The sequence below is a fragment of the Cyprinus carpio genome, chromosome B2, assembly GCF_018340385.1.
Source record: "Cyprinus carpio isolate SPL01 chromosome B2, ASM1834038v1, whole genome shotgun sequence".
NCBI classification, from domain to species: Eukaryota; Metazoa; Chordata; class Actinopteri; order Cypriniformes; family Cyprinidae; genus Cyprinus; species Cyprinus carpio.
This window is the reverse complement of record NC_056598.1, coordinates 2278612-2301665: the sequence shown is the minus strand read 5'-3', so window position 1 is coordinate 2301665 and position 23054 is coordinate 2278612. Positions and strand designations below refer to the sequence as shown.

General features: G+C 36.0%; 1 protein-coding gene across 2 annotated transcripts in view; it reads right to left on the bottom strand.

Annotated features, from left to right (window-relative positions):
- Nucleotides 1-23054, bottom strand: part of cacna1eb (calcium channel, voltage-dependent, R type, alpha 1E subunit b) — a 76197-nt gene that overhangs the window by 4931 nt on the left and 48212 nt on the right. Inside the window, exons 25-40 of one of the 2 annotated variants that reach the window (XM_042717704.1) lie at nt 21954-21965; nt 21044-21140; nt 19490-19650; nt 18712-18849; nt 13626-13827; nt 13240-13404; nt 12394-12504; nt 12146-12226; nt 11843-11962; nt 10646-10711; nt 10103-10194; nt 9730-9904; nt 8288-8415; nt 2063-2159; nt 1785-1890; nt 1470-1577 (exon numbers count right to left, since the gene is read on the bottom strand). In XM_042717704.1, coding sequence (XP_042573638.1) covers nt 1470-1577; nt 1785-1890; nt 2063-2159; nt 8288-8415; nt 9730-9904; nt 10103-10194; nt 10646-10711; nt 11843-11962; nt 12146-12226; nt 12394-12504; nt 13240-13404; nt 13626-13827; nt 18712-18849; nt 19490-19650; nt 21044-21140; nt 21954-21965 — 1859 coding nt within the window. The remainder of the gene's footprint in view (nt 1-1469; nt 1578-1784; nt 1891-2062; nt 2160-8287; nt 8416-9729; nt 9905-10102; nt 10195-10645; nt 10712-11842; nt 11963-12145; nt 12227-12393; nt 12505-13239; nt 13405-13625; nt 13828-18711; nt 18850-19489; nt 19651-21043; nt 21141-21953; nt 21966-23054) is intronic. The other variant, XM_042717705.1, reaches the window with a different exon arrangement.

Sequence of the window (23054 nt, the reverse complement as noted above, 5' to 3'; positions counted from 1 at the left end):
AAGACCACACTGGGTGCCGCTCCTATCAGCTAAGAACAGGAAGCTGAGGCTACAATCGCAGGGGAATCACCAAAACCGGACAACAGAAGACTAAAAAAGCTGCCTGGTCAGTTTTTGCTGCAGCATTCAGATGGAAGAGTCAGAATCTGGCAAAACATCTTGAAAGCATGGATCCATCCTACCTTGGATCAATGTTTCAGGCTGATGATAGTGGTGTAATGGTGTGGGGGATCATTTTTTACCAACTGAGCATTGTTTAAACACCACAGTCTACTTGGGTATTGTTGCTGACCATGTCCATCATTTTATGACCATAGTGTATGATCTTGTGATGGATACTTCCAGCAGGATAGCAGGCCATGTCACAAAGCTCAAATCATCTCCGACTGGTTTCTTGAACATGGAAATTAATTCACTATACACAAATGACCTCCACAGTCACCAGATCTCAACCCAATAGAGCACCTATGGATCACGTCATGGATGTGTAGCCAACAAATCTGCAGCAACTTGCTGTCGTGTTAATATGGACCAAAATCTCAGAGGAATTTCCCAAGGCAGCTGTAAAAGCAACAGGGATACAACCTGGTACGAGCAAGGGAAAGTGGCCAGTGAGTGTCTATGAAAGTATATGTCCACAATTAATTTGATAACAGGTTGACAACAAGGTGGTTCTGGGCACAAATGTAGACAGGCATAATTTGATAAACAATATTAAAAGCTAAAGAGAATCCTGGCACATCAGAAGGCACATTAATCATAGCAGCTGGCAGCAAAGACAAGTCAAGAGTCAGACTACACAGATTCAAAAACTGGAGATAGCTTAATCTAAAAAAATATATATATTTTGTCAGAGCAAAACCTTGTGGGCAGCCCTCCAACATATAACGCGGTCAACCGAAGTTAAATCATGGCTAAAGGGCCTTTGCCTGTTCTGTTCTCCTCTCTCTCCTCCCTGTTGTTTCCTCTCTTATCTACACTGTCCTGTCTATTCAAGACATTGAAGGCCAACAATATATACCCTTCAAACTAAAACTCTAAGGTATAGGCCAAGATCAGGGGTGTCCAAACTCGGTCTAGCAGGGCCACCGTCCTGCATAAGACCGGGATTAACTGGTTTGTTTTATTGGGGTTGGACCTACGTTTTACCCTGCGTTAACTGGTTTATGTGTAGTTTTTGGACCTACGTTTTACCCTGCGTGACCAACGTTTGATCTGTTTATTGGGGTTGGACCTACGTTTTACCCTGCGTGACCAACGTTTGATCTGTCTCCCTTCTCAGGAGGTGGCCAACCCTATGACCCCTTCTACCATACTTTACAGTCTTAAGTAGTGCCTTTTCACGTCCTAGTACTCTTTCAAGAATGAAGACCGGGTCTGTTGCTCTGATATCTTCATGAACATGCATATCTGATTCTATTCATGCTGTAGGAATTATGTTATGGCTTCTGAGTGCAACTGAGCCTCACCTTTGTTAATGGGTACCAGCAGATCCAGAGTCTTTTGGGACAGGTGTGGCCAGATGACACTTATCTCCTTCTGCAATTCGATGTCCAACTGTAGCCGGTCCTCGCCACCTGATAGGACACATATGGTGTCAAATAAGAGATGAGTAGACGGATTGAAAAACTGAAAAAACATGCGTAGTTTGCATCCTCATAAAATATAAAGGTAAGAGTCTTTCTGTCACTGTATTAGGTGTGGAACAGCATGAGTGTGAGTAAACTGTGCTATAATTGACATTATACTACTGCTGTTTTAAAGTAAAGATTTATAATTCTGACCTCTAGCGATTTTTATCTCCAGTGCGGTGCGGATCAGAGACAATAGTGTGGAGGTGAAGTGAACCGTCATGTCCTCATCGACTGGCATATTCATCAGCACCAGTCTCTGCCAATAGCAGCACAGCATAGTTGCAAAAATCAATAACCTAAAATGCTCAGGGTTTTAAAAGTTATCAGTACTAACATTGTTTAAGTATTTTTTTCCATGCATTTCTGTAGCATGCAACAAATACCACTATTAAACAATGAAACGCATTTGCAAGATACAACTTTTCTACCTTGTAAGCAATTTTGGCAGGACACTTCTTTCCCAATCCAAGAGGTGGAGACATGTGGGTTAGCATCTCATACATGGCAGTGTAGTGAATACGGCCACTGGAGGGGAAAAGCAATGGTATACAGTTCTTTGTGATTCTTGTATGAACAATCGAGAATAGCACTTATTCTTCTCTATTTTTGCATACAACGCTTCTAAAGAAATGCTATCAAAATATTTCACATTCTTTTGCTGCACAGAATACCTCTAAACTTCTGAATGCAAACAAAATAAAATACAGTAAATCCAACATGAGTTACAAAACGGTGATTTAAAGTGACTGTTTTTTTATGACTAAGTCACTGAGTCAATAATTCAACACTAATTCATTCAGGAACAAAACACCACAACTGTGTGTTTCCAACTGTTCTCCAGCAGAGATACTTTCCTGCAGATCTGTTTTAAACTGCACCAACACACTTGCCTGTAATTTTCAAGTAATCCTAAATTAATTAATGTATGCTTGTTTAAAGTTGGAGTTGCATGCCAAAGTATATCATTGCTTTATGCTAAAAACATCCATCCCATACAGACCTCTAGTTGGATACTTATTTTCAAGTTTTTGTTGTTTCCCGCTTTGTTGTTTGGGCCACTGCGCTATGAGAAAAGTTTTTTTTTTTTTTTTTTTTTTGCACTACATGCTGAAAAGAAACACCTTATGCTACATATGAAGTTTAATGAGTTCATGGAAACTAATATGATAATTATGAAAGTGAAATATGAGGGGTATGTTTACAAAAACAGTAATGTTTGAATACACAATACAAATAAATAGCATTTTTTTTAAGAAAATAAATATTTTTTTACCCTACAACTGCAATTGAGCCTTTAAGAAAAAAAAATCTCCACAGAACCCAAGCCACTCTTGAGAATAAACTCTATTCAGAGCACTTACTCTTCAAACTCTGTTTTAATTCATTATACACCTATATCTTTACAAGAGGAGACAACAAATCTCTCCAGGCCTATGCTCAGTTCTGCACTCTATCCACTCTTCTATTAACACCTTTCTTAATGTTTATTTTATCCGAAATGTAACAGCATTAAATAAATATGATCTAAATTGACATCTTTGGTGGTCCTAAACAACCAATGCTGCGATCACATCATATCGTAATTACTGTAGTTTCGTGATGGCAACACGTGACGTTCTACTTGGAGCTGTTCACACCCTTGGACTCGGACACAGAACTATCGCACTATAAATGTATAAACATAGCGTCTAATGAATCTGAGGTGGTCAGGTGGTACAAGTCGTAGCTCTCAGAAAACTCTCACTTCACAAGTTCTTATAACGAAATCATGATATGGCATGAATGCTCCTTAACACACACACACACACACACACACACACACACACACACACACACACACACACTGATCTGTGTATGATCACACACACACATACTTCCAGCAGGATAGCAGGCCATGTCACAAAGCTCAAATCATCTCCGATTGGTTTCAACATGGAAATTAATTACCTATACACAAATGACATCCAAAGTGATTGAAATAAATAAAAATTTAATAGAGCATATGGATCACGTCATGGATGTGTAGCCACACAAATCTGTGAACTTTATGATGCTGTCGTGTTAATGGACCAAAATCTCTGAGGAATTTTTTTTTTTTCATGTAAAAGCAACAGGGATACAAGATACTGGTACTAACAAGTGGCCAGTGAGTGTATATGGAAGTATATGTCCACAATTAATTTGATAACAGGTTGACAACAAGGTGGTTCTGGGCACAAATGTAGACAGGCATAATTTGAAATAAACATATTAAAAGCTAAAGAGAATCCTGGCACATCATAAGGCACATTTTGTCATAGCAGTGGCAGCAAAGACAAGTCAAGGCAGTGTCAGACTACACAGATTCAAAAACTGGAGATAGCTTAATCTAAAAAAATATATATATTTTGTCAGAGCAAAACCTTGTGGGCAGCCCTCCAACATTAGCACAGTCAACCGAAGTTAAATCATGGCTAAAGGGCCTTTGCCTGTTTCTGTTCTCCTCTCTCTCCTCCTGTTGTTTCCTACACCCTACCTATTGAAATGTACCTCTGTAATTAAGAAACAGCAACAAAACTCCTTAACAAACACACAAACACACAAACAACACAAACTAAACAACCTGATTTCACACACAAACCTAACAACTGGACCTGTCTGCTGCTTTTGACACCGTTAATCACCAGATTCTCCTATCCACCCTCAGAAAGATGGACATCTCTGGAAACTGTACTCCAGTGGCTTAAACTCCCTACCTTTCTGATAGATCCCTTCATGGTGTCTTGGAGGGGTGAAGTTTCTAAGTCACAACAACTTGCTACTGGGGTTCCTCAAGGCTCAGTACTTGGACCGCTTCTCTTCTCCATCTAGCTGACGTCATTAGGATCTGTCATTCAGAAGCATGGCTTTTAATCCTATCACTGCCACGCTGATGACACTCAACATTCTTATTCAACCAGATGACCCGACGGTAGTTGCTCGCATTTCCGCCTGTCTGAGTTTGTTTTCTAGCTGGATGAATGACCATCACCTTCAGCTCAACCTTACTAAGATGAACTGCTGGTGGTTTCAAATAACCCCAATCGTTTCATCACAACTTCTCTATACAGCTGGGTTCGTCAACCATAACTCCTTCCAGGACAGCCAGAAACCTAGGAGTTGCGATGGATCACCAGTTAAGCTTCACAGACCATATTGCTACAACAACCCGGGTCATGCAGATTTATTATAAAACATTAGGAAGAGAGTAGACCCTTCCTGTCAGAGCAAGCCACCAAACTTCTTGTCCAAGCTCTTGTTTCTACGACTGACTATTGCAATGCTCTCCTAGCGGGCCTTCCCTGCATGTACTATCAAGCCTCTACAAAATGATCCAGAATGCAGCAGCGAGGGTTTTCTTCAATGAGCCAAAAACAGCTCACGTTACTCCTCTCCTCATCAGGTTACAATGGCTACCAGTAGCCACTCGCATCAAATTCAAGGTACTGAATTGCCTACAAAACTCCACCATTGGCACGGCGCCAACTTACCTGCAAACTCACTAGTTCAAACTTATGCACCCTCCAGAAGTTTGCGCTTAGGCAAGTACAAAACGACGCCTTGTGGTGCATTCCAAAGAGGTTCAAAATCACTCTCACTGACTTTTTCCCTGGACTGCGCCCAGCTGGTGAATGACCTCCCGATCTCAAATCGAACAGCTGAGTCTTTACTCATTTTCAAAAAAACATCTAAAGTCTCATCTTTTTCGCCTGCACTTAACCAAACTATTACTAGTAACTTACCTTTTATTGTCTTCTCTATCATATTCATTAAAAAAAAAAAGAATTAAAAAAAAAAAACCTGGCTACGTGTTTCTGTACTAGACTAACTGAGACTTGTCATAGCACTTGTATCCCGTTGTTGTTCTCTCGTTGATCTGATTGTTTCTACTGTTCTCATTTGTAAGTCGCTTCCCACATAAAAGCGTCTGCTAAATGATTAAATGTAACAAAAAATTTAATTAATGTACTGGAAACTAATGAATACAAAAACTGATTGAAAATAAATAAAAATTTAATTACAGTTTAAAGTACTGTAACTTTATCCTTATCAACAGATAAAAACAGTAGGTGCTGAGATGGCCTTCTAAACATGAATTCCTTCATCTTACTCTTAGAAGATTTTTTTTTTCATAGTTTCTTGACCTCACTGAGTTTAAACTAGCTTTGGCATGAAAAGATACTACTTTTATTACCTTCAGTTGATATTTGGTGGTAAGTAGAGAAATTTAAACCATCTGATTTCTAGTAACCTACAATGAAGTTCAAGTCTCTTTATTAACTTTTGTTTTGTTTTGTTTAGTAGACAACTTTAACTAGGGCTGTAACGACTAATCACTAATGAAAACATTCAACTTTTCATTACTGATCTGTCAAGCTTTAGCAATGTGCACACAGAACTTTTATTGATGGCACTTAAGAGTAGCAAAAACACCTTTTTATAACTTTTTTATGACTTATAGGTCTCGTGATTTGTTAAATTTCAAATAATTTTAAAATAAAAGAAAGTTGTATGTGTGTAAACATGCATGCAGGTCAACCAGACAGCACAATAGAAACAGAAGAAAGGAGCTATAAAATAATAAAATAATAATAATAATAATAGTAACTCCAAAATTTAGATTTTAAATTGTTTACTTTAGTTGAAATTCTATTTTTTTTTTTTCCAAGAGCAATAATGATAACAGGACTATAAATAGCTCTGTTTAAAAAAAATAAAAAAAATAAATATATATACTGTATATATAATAATACAGTAATGCATGATTGTATTTATAGGATATGTGTCCACTAATCTATAAAAAATAAAATAAAACTGGATTGCTGGTGATATCAAAACACACATTCCCACACATGCTACTGTCTTAATATGAAATCATCTGATTTTACTGAGTAAATATTAGCAAATATCAGATCAGATGAAAGGTGAGGCTCCTCAACATATGTAAAGGTTCTCAATACAGATGCATGTATGTTGCTATATATCATTAGAATGGTTTGTGGTTTAGAGTGGTCTTTGTATCATTTGGGGTGTTCACATTTACGCAGTATATCGAACTGAGAACGCATGGAGTGCTCAAATGAACTAAGACTGAAGAGTGTTGTATTTGTTATATAGTTAGTTCCTCCTAGTCTATTGTACTGTTCTGTTTATATTTTATCTACTTGCTTTCTTTTTATTTATTAAAGAAAAAAGAAAACCTTGCTATATTTACTGTGTTTGGCTAACCGAGACACAGCACTTACATATAGTTGCTCTTTTGTTTGTACGATTGCTTTTATAGTCGCTTTGGATAAAAGCATCTGCTAAATGACTAAATCTAAAAGTAGTCTAAATTCATAGATTTATAGTTTTGATCGCCCTCAGTTTGCATTTGCATTTTTTTATTTTATTTTATTTATTTTTTTTGTGAAATTAAGCAAATACATTTTCAACAGAGTAATTGATTATAAAAAAATCATTAGTTGCAGCCCTAAAATGAATGCAGGTTGTTTGATACATACTGTACTAACACCACACAGAAGGATGTTAGGTTAGGCACGTACAAACCTCCTTTCTTTGAACAATCAAGGCCCTGTCTTCCTTTTCATCTGACATGACATCATCCTTCCCTTGAAAGCCTGTGAACAGAAGGATGTGGCCTTCAGCTTTACTTACAAGGGACACCAATTTGCTCACAGTCATCCACTGACTTCTAAACACTACACTAAATTCCATCTCAACTCCAGCCCCGGAGAATGCAACGATAACCACAAGATCGGCTTCCATTAGCCTAGAAGTATTTTTGACTCTCTAAGTATCGACATACCGATGTGCACTAATTACCATTTGAGGACAGCCTAATTGAAGAGCTCACAGTAAGTCCTGAATCCAGTCCAAGCCAGTTTTTGTTCTGGCAGCGCACAGGAATCCAAGGCCCATCAGAAACTTTCAGCAATTTCACCTCAACAAAACTGAAAACATCCGTCTGTGTCTGACGCGGTGAGCAATGCACCCAAATGCATTTTTGGTTCCAACAACTATTCAATTTGATTCAAGCACAAAAAATGTTATGCTATATGGGAAGACACAACAACAACAACATCTGTAAAACGCTGATCATCTACCAAAAATAACAATAGTCTCACTCCTCCATGGGTTCTGCAGGCCAAAGTTTTGGTAACACTTTAATAATCCATATTAGACATTCTACTAACTTATTGCAACTTCGTGTCCACTAGCAGTCATTAGAGTATTAGTAGACTGTCTACTTAATATCTTTAGGTAACTGTACGCATCAACTTATTTTACTAACCCTAGCTTAATGGTCTACTAATACTCTAATGAAAGTTAGTTGACATGTAGTTGCAAAGTTACTTATAAGGTGAAGGTTGAAGGCCAAGGATCTTTGCATATTCATAACTACTGTTAAATGTACTAACATATACATCTGAGTTGAACTACTGAACAGAGTTGCATCTGTATAAATGAATAAACCAAGTGAAGTCAAAAATAAACATGATTGTGGATGTTAATGAGGAGTGGGTACTAGTGAAGTGCTTCTATGCGCATGACAGTAAGAACAGTACAAATCACTAGAAACTATATTATATCTGGCATTCCAGTAGGTACAGTAGGTGATCTGTTGCACTTACCATGCAGCTCGGTCATATTCTCCCCAGATGCGCACAAACTCATCCAGATGGTGAGGTCCGAGAATGGAGGAGTCGCGGGTCAAATACTCAAAGTTGTCCATAATCACAGCCACGAACAGATTCAGCATTTAGAAAAAATAAAGTGGCAATATTCTGGATGTAGACTAAGTGCACAAATTTCATTGGTGTAATATTAGAGGGATATTCCCAAAAATTCTGTCATTAATTACTCACCCTCATGTCGTACCAAACCCGTAAGACCTTCGTTCATCTTCGGAACACAAATTAAGATATTTTAGATGAAATCCGAGAGCTTTTTGACCCTCCATAGACAGCAATGTAATTATCACATTCAAGGCCCAGAAATGTAGTGAGGACATCGTTAACATAGTCCATGTGCCATCAGAGGTTCAACTGTAATTTTATGAAGCTATACAAGAATGCTTTTTGTGACTGACTTGGAAGAGAAGAAATCATTTGCGCTATGGGACGGTAAATCCTGACTAACCAGCGGACCGATCTTGTTCCACAGTATCTGAAATGTTGTTATGATCATTTGGAAATGCCCGAGCTGTCATCAAAGTATTTCATATAATTGCCTCCCAGAACTGTTAAATGACTGCGTTCCCAAACAGCAGCATCCACCTCCGAAAGCAATGACCACATTCATTGTGTTTCGTCTGCTCGTTCTGAGGTGCAAGTAATTTAATATATAGAAAAATTATTATATTCAGTAACTTATTCTACTTTTCTTAGTGATGTATAGTGCCAGTTTATCAGGAAGTGGATTGGATGGAAACAGTGCTTGTTTGCAAATGTTTTCGATTTTCAATATTCCAATTTTGCACATAAGTTAAATTCGCAACTTTGGATGGAAACCTGGCTTATGTCCTTACTACTTTTCTGGGCCTTGAATGTGTCAGTTGCATTGCTGTTAATGCAGGGCCAGAAAGCTCTCGGATTTCATCAAAAATATCTTAATTTGTGTTCTGAAGATGAATGAAGGTCTTGCGGGTTTGAAATGACATGAGGGTGATCAATTAATGACAGAATTTTAATTTTTGGGTGAACTATCCCTTTAAAACATAACTGTAAATAGGTATTTGGGAGAGTCAGCTAAGATGTTTTTTATTATTATCTGCAATTGAAAGATGCACATGAGAAACTACCTCCGCAAACACTTAATCAGCAATTGCATAAACAAAGGCACTTACTATAACCTCTTATTTACTTAAAAAATCTTGTTCTGTTTAGCTTGTGTATTAATCTAGCTTATGTTTAAACTAGGCATTGTTTGCTATCAGTATTGTTGGCTTTTTATGACAAATTGCTTTTTTTTTTAATAATTTCAGCTGACAGCAGACATTCCAAAATATAACTTGTTGTATTTGTTTTCCCCTGTACATTTCAGATTTCTGAACAGGACGTTGATAAAGTCTCACCAAAAATGAGCTGAAAAAGATAAATGAGACAAAATAGAAATAGGCAAAGTCCGTGCCACAGCCCCCTTCATGATCTGGAGAGGTGAAAGGTGGTGGTATTGAAGGGTCCAGTTCACACTCCTTCCCCTCCAGACACGAGAGCATGATCTCCTGCCACGACTCTCCTGTAGCACTTCTGCAAGACGTAAAGTAATATATCCACCCAGGAATGAGTCACTCAAACACCTCACTAGTCTTGTAGAAACATAAGAATGAGTAAATGAAAGAATTTTAATTTAGAGGTTAACTGCACATTTCATTATCTATAAACAAAAGTAAGAATGCTGGTCTAATTCTACTAAAAATAAAGAAATCTCAAACAACATTATCTTACCTAAAGAGCAGCATCAAGGCACCAAAGAACGTCTTGAAATTGGTGTGTTGATTAATGTGGCTCTCATCATTCAATTTAATATTACCAAATACCAAAAAAATAAAGAAAAAACAAAAACAGCAACTATTTTTATAATCAAAAAATCTGAAAAAAATCAAGTACTGTATATTGTCTATAAAACTATAGAAATGATTTCATATTGCTACTCAAAAACCCAGACTAGCAAGTTTTTGTTTCTTCTAAATTTCTGAAAAAAAAAAAAAAAAAAAAAAAAAAATTGGAAATAATGATCTAAATGTGTGCCCTGATAAAATTTGGGGAAAAAAGAAAGAGTGCAGAATTTGGTTAGGACTTTAACACACACCAGCCCACAAATACAGATGAATAAACAGATTTGATCATTTATAGAGACTGAGCCGCCAAAATATACTGAGTACATTCTGATGTTTGGGGAAGTATTCTGGCAATACCATTAAATTATAAAGTTTATAGGTAAAGTTTACATCATTTTGATAACTGCCATACATGATAAGAAAAACTTACTTGCATGCCAATAATGGCATAAATGAAGAAAAGCATGGCAATGAGAAGGCAAACATATGGAAGAGCCTGAAACAAGAAGAGAGTGAAAAGAATGTTGTACAAATATTTCCTTTATTTATTATTTTCCTTTCCTTAATTATATATATACAGTACAGGTCAAAAGTTTGGAAACATTACTATTTTTAATGTTTTTGAAAGAAGTTTCTTCTGCTCATCAAGCCTGCATTTATTTGATCAAAAATACAGAAAAAACAGTAATATTGTGATACAATTTTACAACCTAAAATAATTGTTTCCATTTAAATATACTTTAAAATATAATTTATACCTGTGATGCAAAGCTGAATTTTCAGCATCATTACTCCAGCCTTCAGTGTCACATGTAACATCCAGTCTATCACATGATAATTTAGAAATCATTCTAATATTCTGATTTATTATGAGTGTTGGAAACAGTTCTGCTGTCTAATATATTTGATGAATAAAAGGTTAAAAAGAACTGCATTTATTCAAAATAAAAATAAAATTTCTAATAATATATATTCTAAATAATATATTTTCTTTACTATCACTTTTTATCAATTTAACACATCCTTGCTGAATAAAAGTATTGATTTTATTTAAAAAAAAGAAAGAAAGAAAAAAAAATTACTGACCCCAAATTACTGACCAGTAGTGTATATTGTTATTACAAAATATTTATATTTTAAAAACATAGCTTCTTTTTTTTTTTTTTATCAAAGTATCCTAAAAAAGTATCACATGTTCTGAAAAAATATTAAGCAGCAGAACTGTTTCCAACTTTGATAATGAATCATCATATTAGAATGATTTCTAAAGGATCATGTGATAATGATCCTAAAAATTCAGCTTTGCATCACAGAAATAAATGATAATTTAAAGTATAATACATTTAAAAACAATTATTTTAAATTGTAATAATATTTCACAATATTACATTTTTTTTTCTGTATTTTTGATCAAATAAATGCAGGCTTGATGAGCAGAAGAAACTTCTTTCAAAAACATTAAAATAGTAATGTTTCCAAACTTTTGGTCTGTACTGTATATGTATATATAATCTATATATATATATATATATATATATATATATATATATATATATATATATATATATATACTAATATATATATATATATATATAAACTGAAGAATACAGTACAAATGTGATTTTACCTTGAAGGACTGAACAAATGTCCACAGCAGAATCCGTATTGTGTAGCCTTGTCTCAACAGTTTAATGAGTCTAGCTGCCCGGAAAAGCTTCAGGAAACTCATATTGATGGTGTTCAAAGACTGAATAAAAAGATAGGGGCAAGAAACTGTTGTAGTAAAGATTACTTGAAAGACAGATAGATTACTTGATAGACTAGATAGTAAAAAAAAAGAAAACAAACAATACAAGTGGCCCAGAAACCCCAGCACTGATACACACTTCTGATTCATATACTCAGACCACTGCTTATGAAATATTCCTACCTGTAAATCTACCACAATTTCAGTAATGCTGCCCAGCACAGTGATGAAATCAAAGATGTTCCATGTATCTCGGAAGTAGTTCTGTGAGATGAGACCAGAGTGACAATAATGAAAATGATAAGCAAGTAAATCAATTCAGGTGCATTAAAAATGCATTCTTCTTTGAATTATACTCATTAAAGGGATAGTTCACCCAAAACAGAAAATTTCCCGTCCTTTTTACATCAATGTGATGTCATAAAACTCACCATGAACCCAAAGGCGAAAATCTTTAAGATGCATTCCAGAGAGAAGAGCACAGTGAACGCAGTGTTGAGGTGCTTCAGGACGATGTCGTAGGCAGCTGGAGCCGAGTGGTACTGAAAAGCATTATGATTATAAATCACAAATGCTGTATGCACCTCAAAATATCTCATTTAAACAAAATCAGATAAAGATGAAGACCATGAAAACCAAGACCAAAAACATAGCTTCACTTTTTCAATTAAAGGGTTATTCCACCCCGAAATGACAATTTTGTCATTAATTACTCACTTTCATGTCGTTCCAAACTAGTAAGACCTTCGTTCTTCTTCAGAACACAAATTAAGATATTTTTGATGAAATCCGAGAGCTCTCTGACCCTCCCATAGACAGCAATGTACTGTAATTAACACTATCAAGGTCCAGAAGCGTAGCAAGGACATCGTTAAAATAATCCATGTGACATCAGGGGTTCAACTGTGATTTTACGAAGCTAAATAATAATAAAGAATAAAGTCATTATTTTTGATTTCTTTGCATACAAAAAAGTATTCTTGTAGCTTCGTAAAATTAAAGTTGAACCCCTGATGTCACATGGACTATTTTAACAATGTCCTTGCTACGTTTCTGGACCTTGATCGTGTTAATTACATTGCTGTCTATGGGAGGGTCAGAGAGCTCTCGGATTTCATCAAAAATATCTTAATTTGTGTTCCCAAGATGAACGAAGCTTTTACGGGTTTGGAACGACATGACAGTGAGTAATTAATGACAGAATTTTCATTTTGGGGTGGAGTAACCCTTTAACAGAATGCGTTCCAAGCTGGAATATTGTATGTTGAAAGTTATACCTTCATCATGAGCACTACTGTGTTGAGTGCAATCATGACTAGAACCGTGTACTCGAATGATGGCGACACCACAAAGTGCCACAATCGGTACTGGAGGGTCTGTCGGTTCTGAGGCATGTATCTCGTTAGGGGTTTTGCACTGATAACAAAGTCAATGCATGCCCGCTGGAAGAGTGAGATAAGAAAGCAGCGAAGGAACATGCAGGTTAGTACTGCGGATTAGAAACCTTTATTATTTTTTCATGCTTAGATCAGACTCTTCTTCATAATAATGCTGTTAATATCACTAAATGATGTTATTAAAACCTAGCTATGAGGAAAACATATGAAATAGCTTGATGTGTAATCTAATATACTGGATACTGGAGTCTTAAATGTACATTCACCTCGTTTTTTTCCAAGTTGCACTCCTCCATCATTTTGTCTCCCTGCTCCTGGAATGTGATGATGATGAGAGCAACAAAGATGTTGACAAAAAAGAAGGGGAAAACCACAAAGTATATGACATAGAAAATGGACATCTCCATTCGGTTTCCTCTGCTTGGGCCGTGGTTTTCCTCAGTCACATCCACCGAGTGTTGGAGAACTCTGTAGAAAGCATAATGAATACATCCAATGAATTCAACAACAACATAAACAAAAGTAATCTTTTGCAATTAATTTACTGCTACTTGGACTCAATATGATGTTTGTTTTCCCAAAACATGGCTCTGTTCTCAATTAACAAACCTGTGGACATTTCTGGGTTCTCAGAAGCGGAAGTCGTCATTGGGTAAACTTCTATATGAAACATTTCTAAGTATTTCTATAACTTTCCAAATAAAGAACACATACATGTATAGAGAGAGTGATTGATTGTGTTGGTCAGACGAGAGTAAGATGTCAAATTCAGTTCTGTAAATGAGTGCCAAAGTAATATAACTCACAGTAGAGTGTTACAAATGTACATTACATTTTTTAATTGCTTAATTTATTATGGAAACGCATCATCACAGTCTGTGAAAAGGGTCCATTTTCAGTATTTAAAATCTGCAGCATTAAATCTCGTCCTGCTTCTTCACAGACATGCTACTCAACCCACACTCAGTTCATCAGTGACAGTCCACATTATTTTCCCTGCCTTTTCAACCACTGATTCTTGGCATCAGCTATTAAACAAACATCTCTCCACATGGATCCCAACTCAACATTAGTCTCAGCTGTAACATAAGAATCATAACAAACAGAGGTGGCTCGCCAATTCTGGGTCTAAACCGATGACACAAAGTCTTCAGACAATCCATGCTTTCTGAAAACAAGTTGGCTGGCTGCTTATAGAGATTAATGTGCACATCTGTGAGAATTTGCCAATAATTACCAAAGCTGGAGAAAATGGTTGTAACAAGATAAGATCTGTTATGAAATCCGCTCAAAGGTGGGACCTGCAGAAAAGGTTTCAGGCGATCTTTAAACAGCTGTTATCCAGACTGTGCACACAGCTATCACTGGATGCAATTAGCAGCATCACGGCTCTCATAACTGCATGACCTTGAAGAAATGTTTTATGTGGAGACTCATCTTTCTAAGCTCTATGAATCTCCTTCATAAATCAAACGATGGAAAACAATCATTTAAATAACAGTGCTGATAAAAAATACATTTGCTTGCCTGGAGCTGCAACCTTTGCAACAACTATTGTTCTCTGTTTGTGATGAGTATGAAGTTGGATTAAAAGGTAGAAAGAAGAAAAGACCTTCGGTTGCATTTCCATTTCTTTAAAAGTCTGGAATATTACTATGGGTGTTAAAGTAAACTGCGTCTTCAGTCCTCTTCCTTCTTTAGCTTTTTCCCGTGTTTGCTCGCACACATTTGTTAAGGTAGTTTGTTCCAAGCATCTTGGAGAAGATGCCACAGTTCTTCTATGGATGAACCCCAGACTCACTTGAAGATGGTGAGATCAGATCTGCGTGGGCCATACCATCTGTTGTGGGACTCCTTGTTCATGCGAAAATTTCACTGGATTATAACAATATTTGCAAAAGACAAAAACAAAACACTGGCGTACTAAAACAAAACATGAATAACTGTCTTAAAACGAATGTTTTTATGTCACATCTAATGTGCAGAAGATGTCGCACAGTTCTTGAATGTTTCAAGGTTTTAGAAGATTTCTGGACAGGTTCCGGTGACTGTCGAGTGATTTTGTTCATTCACCCTGCCAAAAGCTTTCACAACGTGACATCTATTGTGCTCACCGAGGAGCCCAGCTCTTTCATGTTTGACATTTGCCAACATTTCTGGCATTCTGGATCCGATTAGCATTTCCACAGAAGGCTGTCTGGTGATTTGACTGCATTTTTCCGGAATCAAAGCCCAGTGCTTCATTCTGATGGCATTCACTCCTCTGATTTTGGATAATTTAATGAGCACTAAAACCTTGTTAATATATTAATTTATTTAAAATGAATGAGATCTATCTAATTTAAATATGGTCATTATATTCCATTCACCATTATGCCTTTAAACAGGCACTGACAGTATGCACAGAGAAAAGCATTATCAACAAAAAATGCTCAGAAGTATTCACCTCTACATCGCCATTCTCCAGAGGAGGTTTAAGCAACCTGTCTGACACCAAAACGTAGAAAGCTAAATCTCCACTGACACACATTTCCTTGGCAGATGTGTTACAAATACTTGAGAAGGCAGGAGAACAGCCTACCATCAATAGCCCTGCACTGACAGATTCGTCCTTGCAGGAAAGTCTCTATCGCTCTCAGATCTCAGAACAATCCTGGAAACTGACCAAAAATGCATCATGTTACCAAACGCTCAAGTAAGTAAGAAACATCCAGGCCTTCCTATTGAGTGCATTACTGCCAGCCCACTTTTCAGCAGCGCTGGTTCCGGAAGTATTTTTCTAATTCACTTTTCTCATAGGGATTTGGTTAAAGAGTTATAAGCAATGAATCAAACCAAACAGCAATGAGAAGAATCACAAGACTTCAAACTGTGATTTGAAGCAAAAAATATTTAGAAAATCTGACAAATGACAAAGAAATAAGACTGTGTAAGTCTTTGATCATGGACAGAAACTACAATCCCATGAAGCATTGTGAAGGACATAATCTATTTAAAAGCAATGGAGAAATATAAAACAATCCATTCAAAGATGTTGATTGTAAATATAGAAAAAAATATATTTTAAGTTTATCTCCAAATATGTATGCATACTTATATGTGACCCCGGACCACAAAACCAAATCAGTTTTGTGAAATTTAGATTCATACATCATCTGAAAGCTGAATAAATCATCTTTCCATTGATGTGTGGTTTGTTAGGAGGACAATATCTGGCTGAGATACAACTATTTGAAAATCTGGAATCTGAGGGTGCAAAAAAATCTAAATACTGAGAAAATCACCTTTAAAGTTGTTCAAATGAATTCTTAGCAATGCTTATAAACTAATCAAAAATTATGTTTTTATATATAGTATAATAATTTTTGGCATAAAAGAAAAATGGATAATTTTGACCCATACAATGTATTTTTTGGCTATTGCAACAAATATACCTGTGCTACTTATGACTTTTATACTTATGTTTTTGTGCTCCAGGGTCACACACACACACACACACACACCCACACCCACACACACACACACACACACACACCACAACAAACACAACCCCAACACACACACACACACACACACACACAAACACACACACACACACACACACACACACACACACACACACACACACACACACACACACACACACACTCACACACACTCAAACACACACACACACACACTCAAACACACACACAACACACACACAACAACACACACACACACACACACACACCACACACACACACACACACACACACACACACACACACACACACCACACACACACACACACACAGAGACACACACACAGAGACACACACACACACAAACACACACTCATGCACACACACACACACACACACACACACACACACAAACACACACACACACACACACACACACACACACACACACACACACACACAAACACACACACACACACACACACACACACACACAGGCAGACACAAACACACACACACAAACACACACACACAGACACACGAGAGAATAGTGATTATATCATTTTCAGTGCTTCATTATTGAGAGAATATTTATAACACCAAATACATCACTTCATAAGCTAAATATCTGGGCTGCGTTCAGCCCCGACAAAAACAGTGCAAGACATTTTTTAAACGGAAACAGTGGTGTGTTGAACACTCAAGACTCAAGAGTTGCAACTCTGGCAGCTGAGAAGGCCATTCTTTGTGTTATTTTTGAAAAAATTTCGGAGCCTGATGAAATCGGTATAAATACGTGTTTAATACTGCAAAATACGCTCAATGTTACAGTCATCGCCCTTGCCCTCCAGAATAAAAGAGAACATCCCAATCGAATGAAGGGATTTGTGGAAACTGGCTCCTAATTATTGTGATCCAACATTTGCCTCGCAAACATTTCAGGTGAAGAATAATCCACTTCTTACCTCCGAGACTGTGTTATGATCTACATGACCTTATTATTTTTATTGTGAGTATCATTATTGCTGATCACTGTTGTTGTGCTATGTTACTGTAATATTTACCATTATATAATCAGAGTATAGAAAAGTTTATGAAAGTGTCACTCCACAATACAGTCGCAAAATATATAAATATGTATAATATTTTTATGTTACATTAATCAGTGTCTAGCACACCTTCATAAGGAAAGGATATGGACCAGAAGACATTGCAATTACTTAATGATATTTAGACAGACTTAAAGAAGTTCCACATCTATAATTGTGCTCTTATTATTTTAGTTATTTTGCTTTTAATGTAAATTTACGTGTAAACAATATACTTGCTCTTGTGAATGTATTTTAATGTTAAGTACATTGTGCAGCTGTCTCTTTAATACCGCTGGTTTATACACATGTTGCTGCTGATTGCGCTGACATGTTTGACACACCCACCAAACAAGAGAAAACCTCAAATCTCAAAGCCCATTGCACACCGTTTCCAGGAAACATGTCGGAAACCGTAGCAAAATGGTGCACAACGGTTTGAGCTTGAACTGGCCCCTGGTTTGGCAAAATTTGCTTGCTGCAACTTTCGGATTGGTGGAATTTTCTGTACTGCATCATGGGTAGTGTAGCATATTCCTTCAGCCCACAGTAAGTCTGTCTTCAAAGTGTTATAAGATATTGTAACAAATCAGTTTCCATATGGAGAAAAATAATAACCCAACTGTTACACTCTATAACCCTACTCCACAAAGCCATTAGGGATTGTGACCTGATATATTAACATGTTTACGAAGTGTTCTGAAGCCACCAAGTAGTTTTATCCTAATAGCAAGGCACTCATTTAAAATTTTCATTAAATATACAACAGTCAGGTGCAGTATATAAATGGATGGACATACTGTGGCCAGCCCTCTCCTGTGGACACAGTGAAGAGCGTCAGAAGAGCCCAGAGGACATTATCATAGTGGAACTCGTGTCTCCTCCACTCCCTCTTCTTCACCTCCTTCCTGTCCCTGCCATAGTCAATGTAGTAGCCTCTACACAACACAGAACCATTCAAACCATGGCAGACAAACACACAAGACATTCAGGAAAGAATACAATCAATGCACAGTTTTACCAGGAGGACTTTGAAAGTCGCTTTGGATAAAAGTGTCTGCTAAATGACTAAATGTAAATTAAATAGTAATGAGTGTGAACTGTTTCATTAGTAAATGCAAAATAATAATAATAAATAAAATTAACATGCTATATTAAAGATCATATTTAGTTGATTTAATATTATATTATTAGCATAATTAGATATTTTGCAACAAACACAGCATTAATTCTGGCATTTCATATGTTGCCCCAAAATCATTGTGGGTCGTTTGCTTTATGTAATAATGTATACAGCTACATTTGGATTATAAGACATGGCCCATGCCATAGAAAAAAAATAAGTAAAATCACAACAAACAAAAAAAAAATACTTAATTACAAAAATAAATACATACTGCATTGCTCCACAAAGTAAAATTACATTTTTCATTAGAAAAGTACTTACCCACTTTTAAATCTACATACTCATAAAAATACACATTTTTCAAAATTAATAAATGTAATGGGGAAAATGTAATTCGTCACTACCCACCTCTGATCCCACACTCACATATACAGTATATATAAAGCACTTACTGGCACTCTTTTTGTGTGGCCATGGATCCGTCGGTACAGTAGAAGAACTTTCCCTTGAAGAGCTGCACTGCAATCACAGCAAAGATGAACATGAAGAGCTGGTAGACGATGAGGATGTTGAAGACGTTCTTCAGGGATGTGACCACACAATCAAACACAGCCTGCAGGACAACAGAAACAATCATCATATCGCAAATCCCTTCTTTAACAGATCTTCAACCGGCAATGCACATGAGATAAGTCTCATATGCAGCTTTTATGCCATTTACAGAATGATGCATTCCAGAACCGTATATTATCTAATGCAATCAACATCACAATTTTACCTAAAGCCTTGAATTCATGTTTAGTCACTGAATTAGTGTAAACTGGATCATGATGAACATGATGCACACGTCTATACTTTTATTTGCAAGTGATCAAATCAAACATTTGTGTTTTTTTTTTTTTCAGGCAGTACAGTCATTTTCTAGCATGTTGGTTGCTATAGTAATGATATCGAGTCAATCTCATGTGACTTTGCTCAACAATGACTGGAAACTGAAAGCTGACAGAAAAAAAAATGCTTTAGATGAAGCTTTCTTTCTTTCTTTCATACGATCTGTTTATGTTTCACTGACAGTTAGGTTTATGGGTTGAACTGGTGGACCGTCATGCTTATATTTCACTTCCAAACCAGTCTAATTTGTACAAAATCACCACCTTGTAAAGTAGATATGTTTTCTAATGGGATGGGGTTGGAACTGAAGGGCACTAGGCCGGTAACTTCACATTTCTTCATCATCTCGATCCCCAAAGATCTCTCATGATCTCTGATTCAATTATGGTTTAGTTAAATGGTCTGATGATAATTCTCATAATGCTGGCTCTGTATTTGACTGCATATTGATTTAAAATGAAAAATGTCAAGTACTGCAGGTTATATTTAGCCTACTTTTAATTATTCACAGAGGGATTACTCATATTTGGACAGCAGAGCATCCTGATTAATTCATTCATTCATTAAATTGTGTGTGTTTTTGTGAGACTGTTTCAAAGGAATATTCTTGGAATAAGATATTTCTTGACTAGAGTTTCTGTGTTTGGAATACATAACATTGCACACAGAGTATATGGTACATTAGTTTATCATCACAGCAAAATAGATGGAAGAATAAACAGACAGAAATACAGAATAGCATTTTTTTTAAATATAAATATGTATATATGAATTGTTAAACCTGTTACATAATGACTATGCAATAAAATAAATATTTATAATGTTGAATATTCCAAACCAATTTTTTTTTTTTTTTTTTTTTTTTTTGTATACAATGCAAATGAATTGAAAGTATTGAGTTTTACTCTTTTGGAAGAATTTGTTTGTAACTTGCAATTATCACATGTGGAATGAAAAAGTGTGCAAGATCCCCAGTTTTTCTTTTTTTTCTTAACATTCAAAGTAGGTATAGTCACAAATAATTGGTAAAACATGTAAATATAAGTGTGCAGAGAGTTGGATTGTCCATTCAGGGTTTTTTTTTAGCTACAAATGTAAAGTGAAAGAGCAGAAACCTTGAGCTTCGGAAGTCTTTTGATGGTCTTGAGGGGACGGAGAACTCGGAGAACCCGTAAGGACTTAATGGTCTTGATGTCTCGGCCTTTGTTGTTTCTGTTAATAACAAAAAATATGATATTTTAGAAAATGTATATTTTGGGGGGGAAAATCCCACCGAACATCTGTCAATAACTTTAATAAAAATTTATCAAAATATTTGCAATTAATTGAACATAAGCCCCAAATAATAAAATAATAATAATAATAATAATAAAAAGGGTTTTGCATGATCTGGCATCTTTGCTGCTAGATTTCAGTATAAGCTGAGTGACATCATAAATGAAAACTAAAAAAAAAAAAAAAAGTACTACAAATTAACTACATCATAGCATTTTCAAAATCTTAAATGATGTTTAGTGCTGGAAGAACCCAAGGCCTAACTTTTCAAGCTCACAAAAAAAAAGACAAATAATGTCCTTTACATGCATCAAAGGACTTTGCATGCATTAAAGTATATTTTTCATTATATTTTTAAATGCAATGAAAGAAATAATTATAATGTTTGAATATTCAAAGCATTTCACATGATTCACATGAACAAAACATGAAGTGGCTCTTCACGCTTGAACTGCACTGATGGTAGGAACATTTCTTATTATGGTACGTACTTATGAGTAAAAAGGCATGATTAATTGCATATTTAAATAATGAATCATACTATACATGTTAAATTGACAGCAACCTAATGCATAACCTAAGAATGTCTAGGCATGGCTGACATACTTAGTAAATGAGTGAACATTTTACGTCAGTAAATGCAAACATGGATCAGACATCACGATATTAACACACACATAAATAAATAATGAACTGAATTCATATTAAAATGGACAGACAGTGTGACAAATGAGAAGCATCTGCTGTTACCCCATTAAATTCCTGGCAGCCACAGAGACACAATCCAAACAATAACAGAGAAGCATTAAAAGAGAAAGAACACATGTAAAGCCATTAAACAATGAACCAGAGCAGATTTATGAACGTCTGGAAAATCCTTTTATAGAAATATTTCCTTGAGTAAGAACACAAACATGCTTAACCAGAATAACCCCTAACATTTTGATCAATTATTGAGCAAAAATCGTATTATCTGGTGGATGTGTCTAATGCTAGGCAGCTTTCAGATCACGTTAATAAGACCGGACTGCATGATTTTAGAGCTTCTCTCAAGGGTTTCCCAAATAGACTATTAAATTTAGGACACCGTCATTTTTTTTAATAACTGATGCTATTTAAATGTATGTTTAAGATCTATATTCCTCTAAACTATACCATGTATTCTAACTATATATGTGTGACTTCCATCTAAGTTTTAGAATATATTAGCGAGCATCAAGCATTTAAGGGTATCACTTATATAACTTATATGAGGGGCGTCCAAAGTCCAGCCCACAGGCCCATAGCTTGCTCTGAATCAGCCCGCAAGATGCTTTAAAAATAGACCAGGATTTGGCCCACTATTAAGAAAGCAAATGAAATTCATAGACTGCACTTTATTTGTCTATACCACGTATAGCCAAATCTCACAGCACACCACCTCCACTAGTTCAGTCGCCACCGGCTTCTTCTTCTACCTCCTGAGTTTCACCGGTAAAGCAGTGCACAAAAAGAATAGAGATTCTTTGCCATGTCATACATATGCTATACACTTTTTGCATACGCTCCTAAAAATAAAGGTGCTTCACGATGCCATAGAAGAACCTTTGTTATCTAACTGCTTCCATAAATAACTTTTAACACCTGAAGAACCTTTCTGTTTCCCAAAAAAGTTTAAGCAGTCTTGTATTTTGCACACACTGTAGAGTTTATACAAAGCCAAAACCAGTGCACATTGGATTATAATCAAAGCCCAGATTGCATTTACATTTACGCATGTGCAAAACCCTTTTTTTTCATTAATTTGCATTTCCTCTGAATCGAACCATGACCTTGATGTTGCTGTTTGAGCTTATGTTGTATTTGCTCATG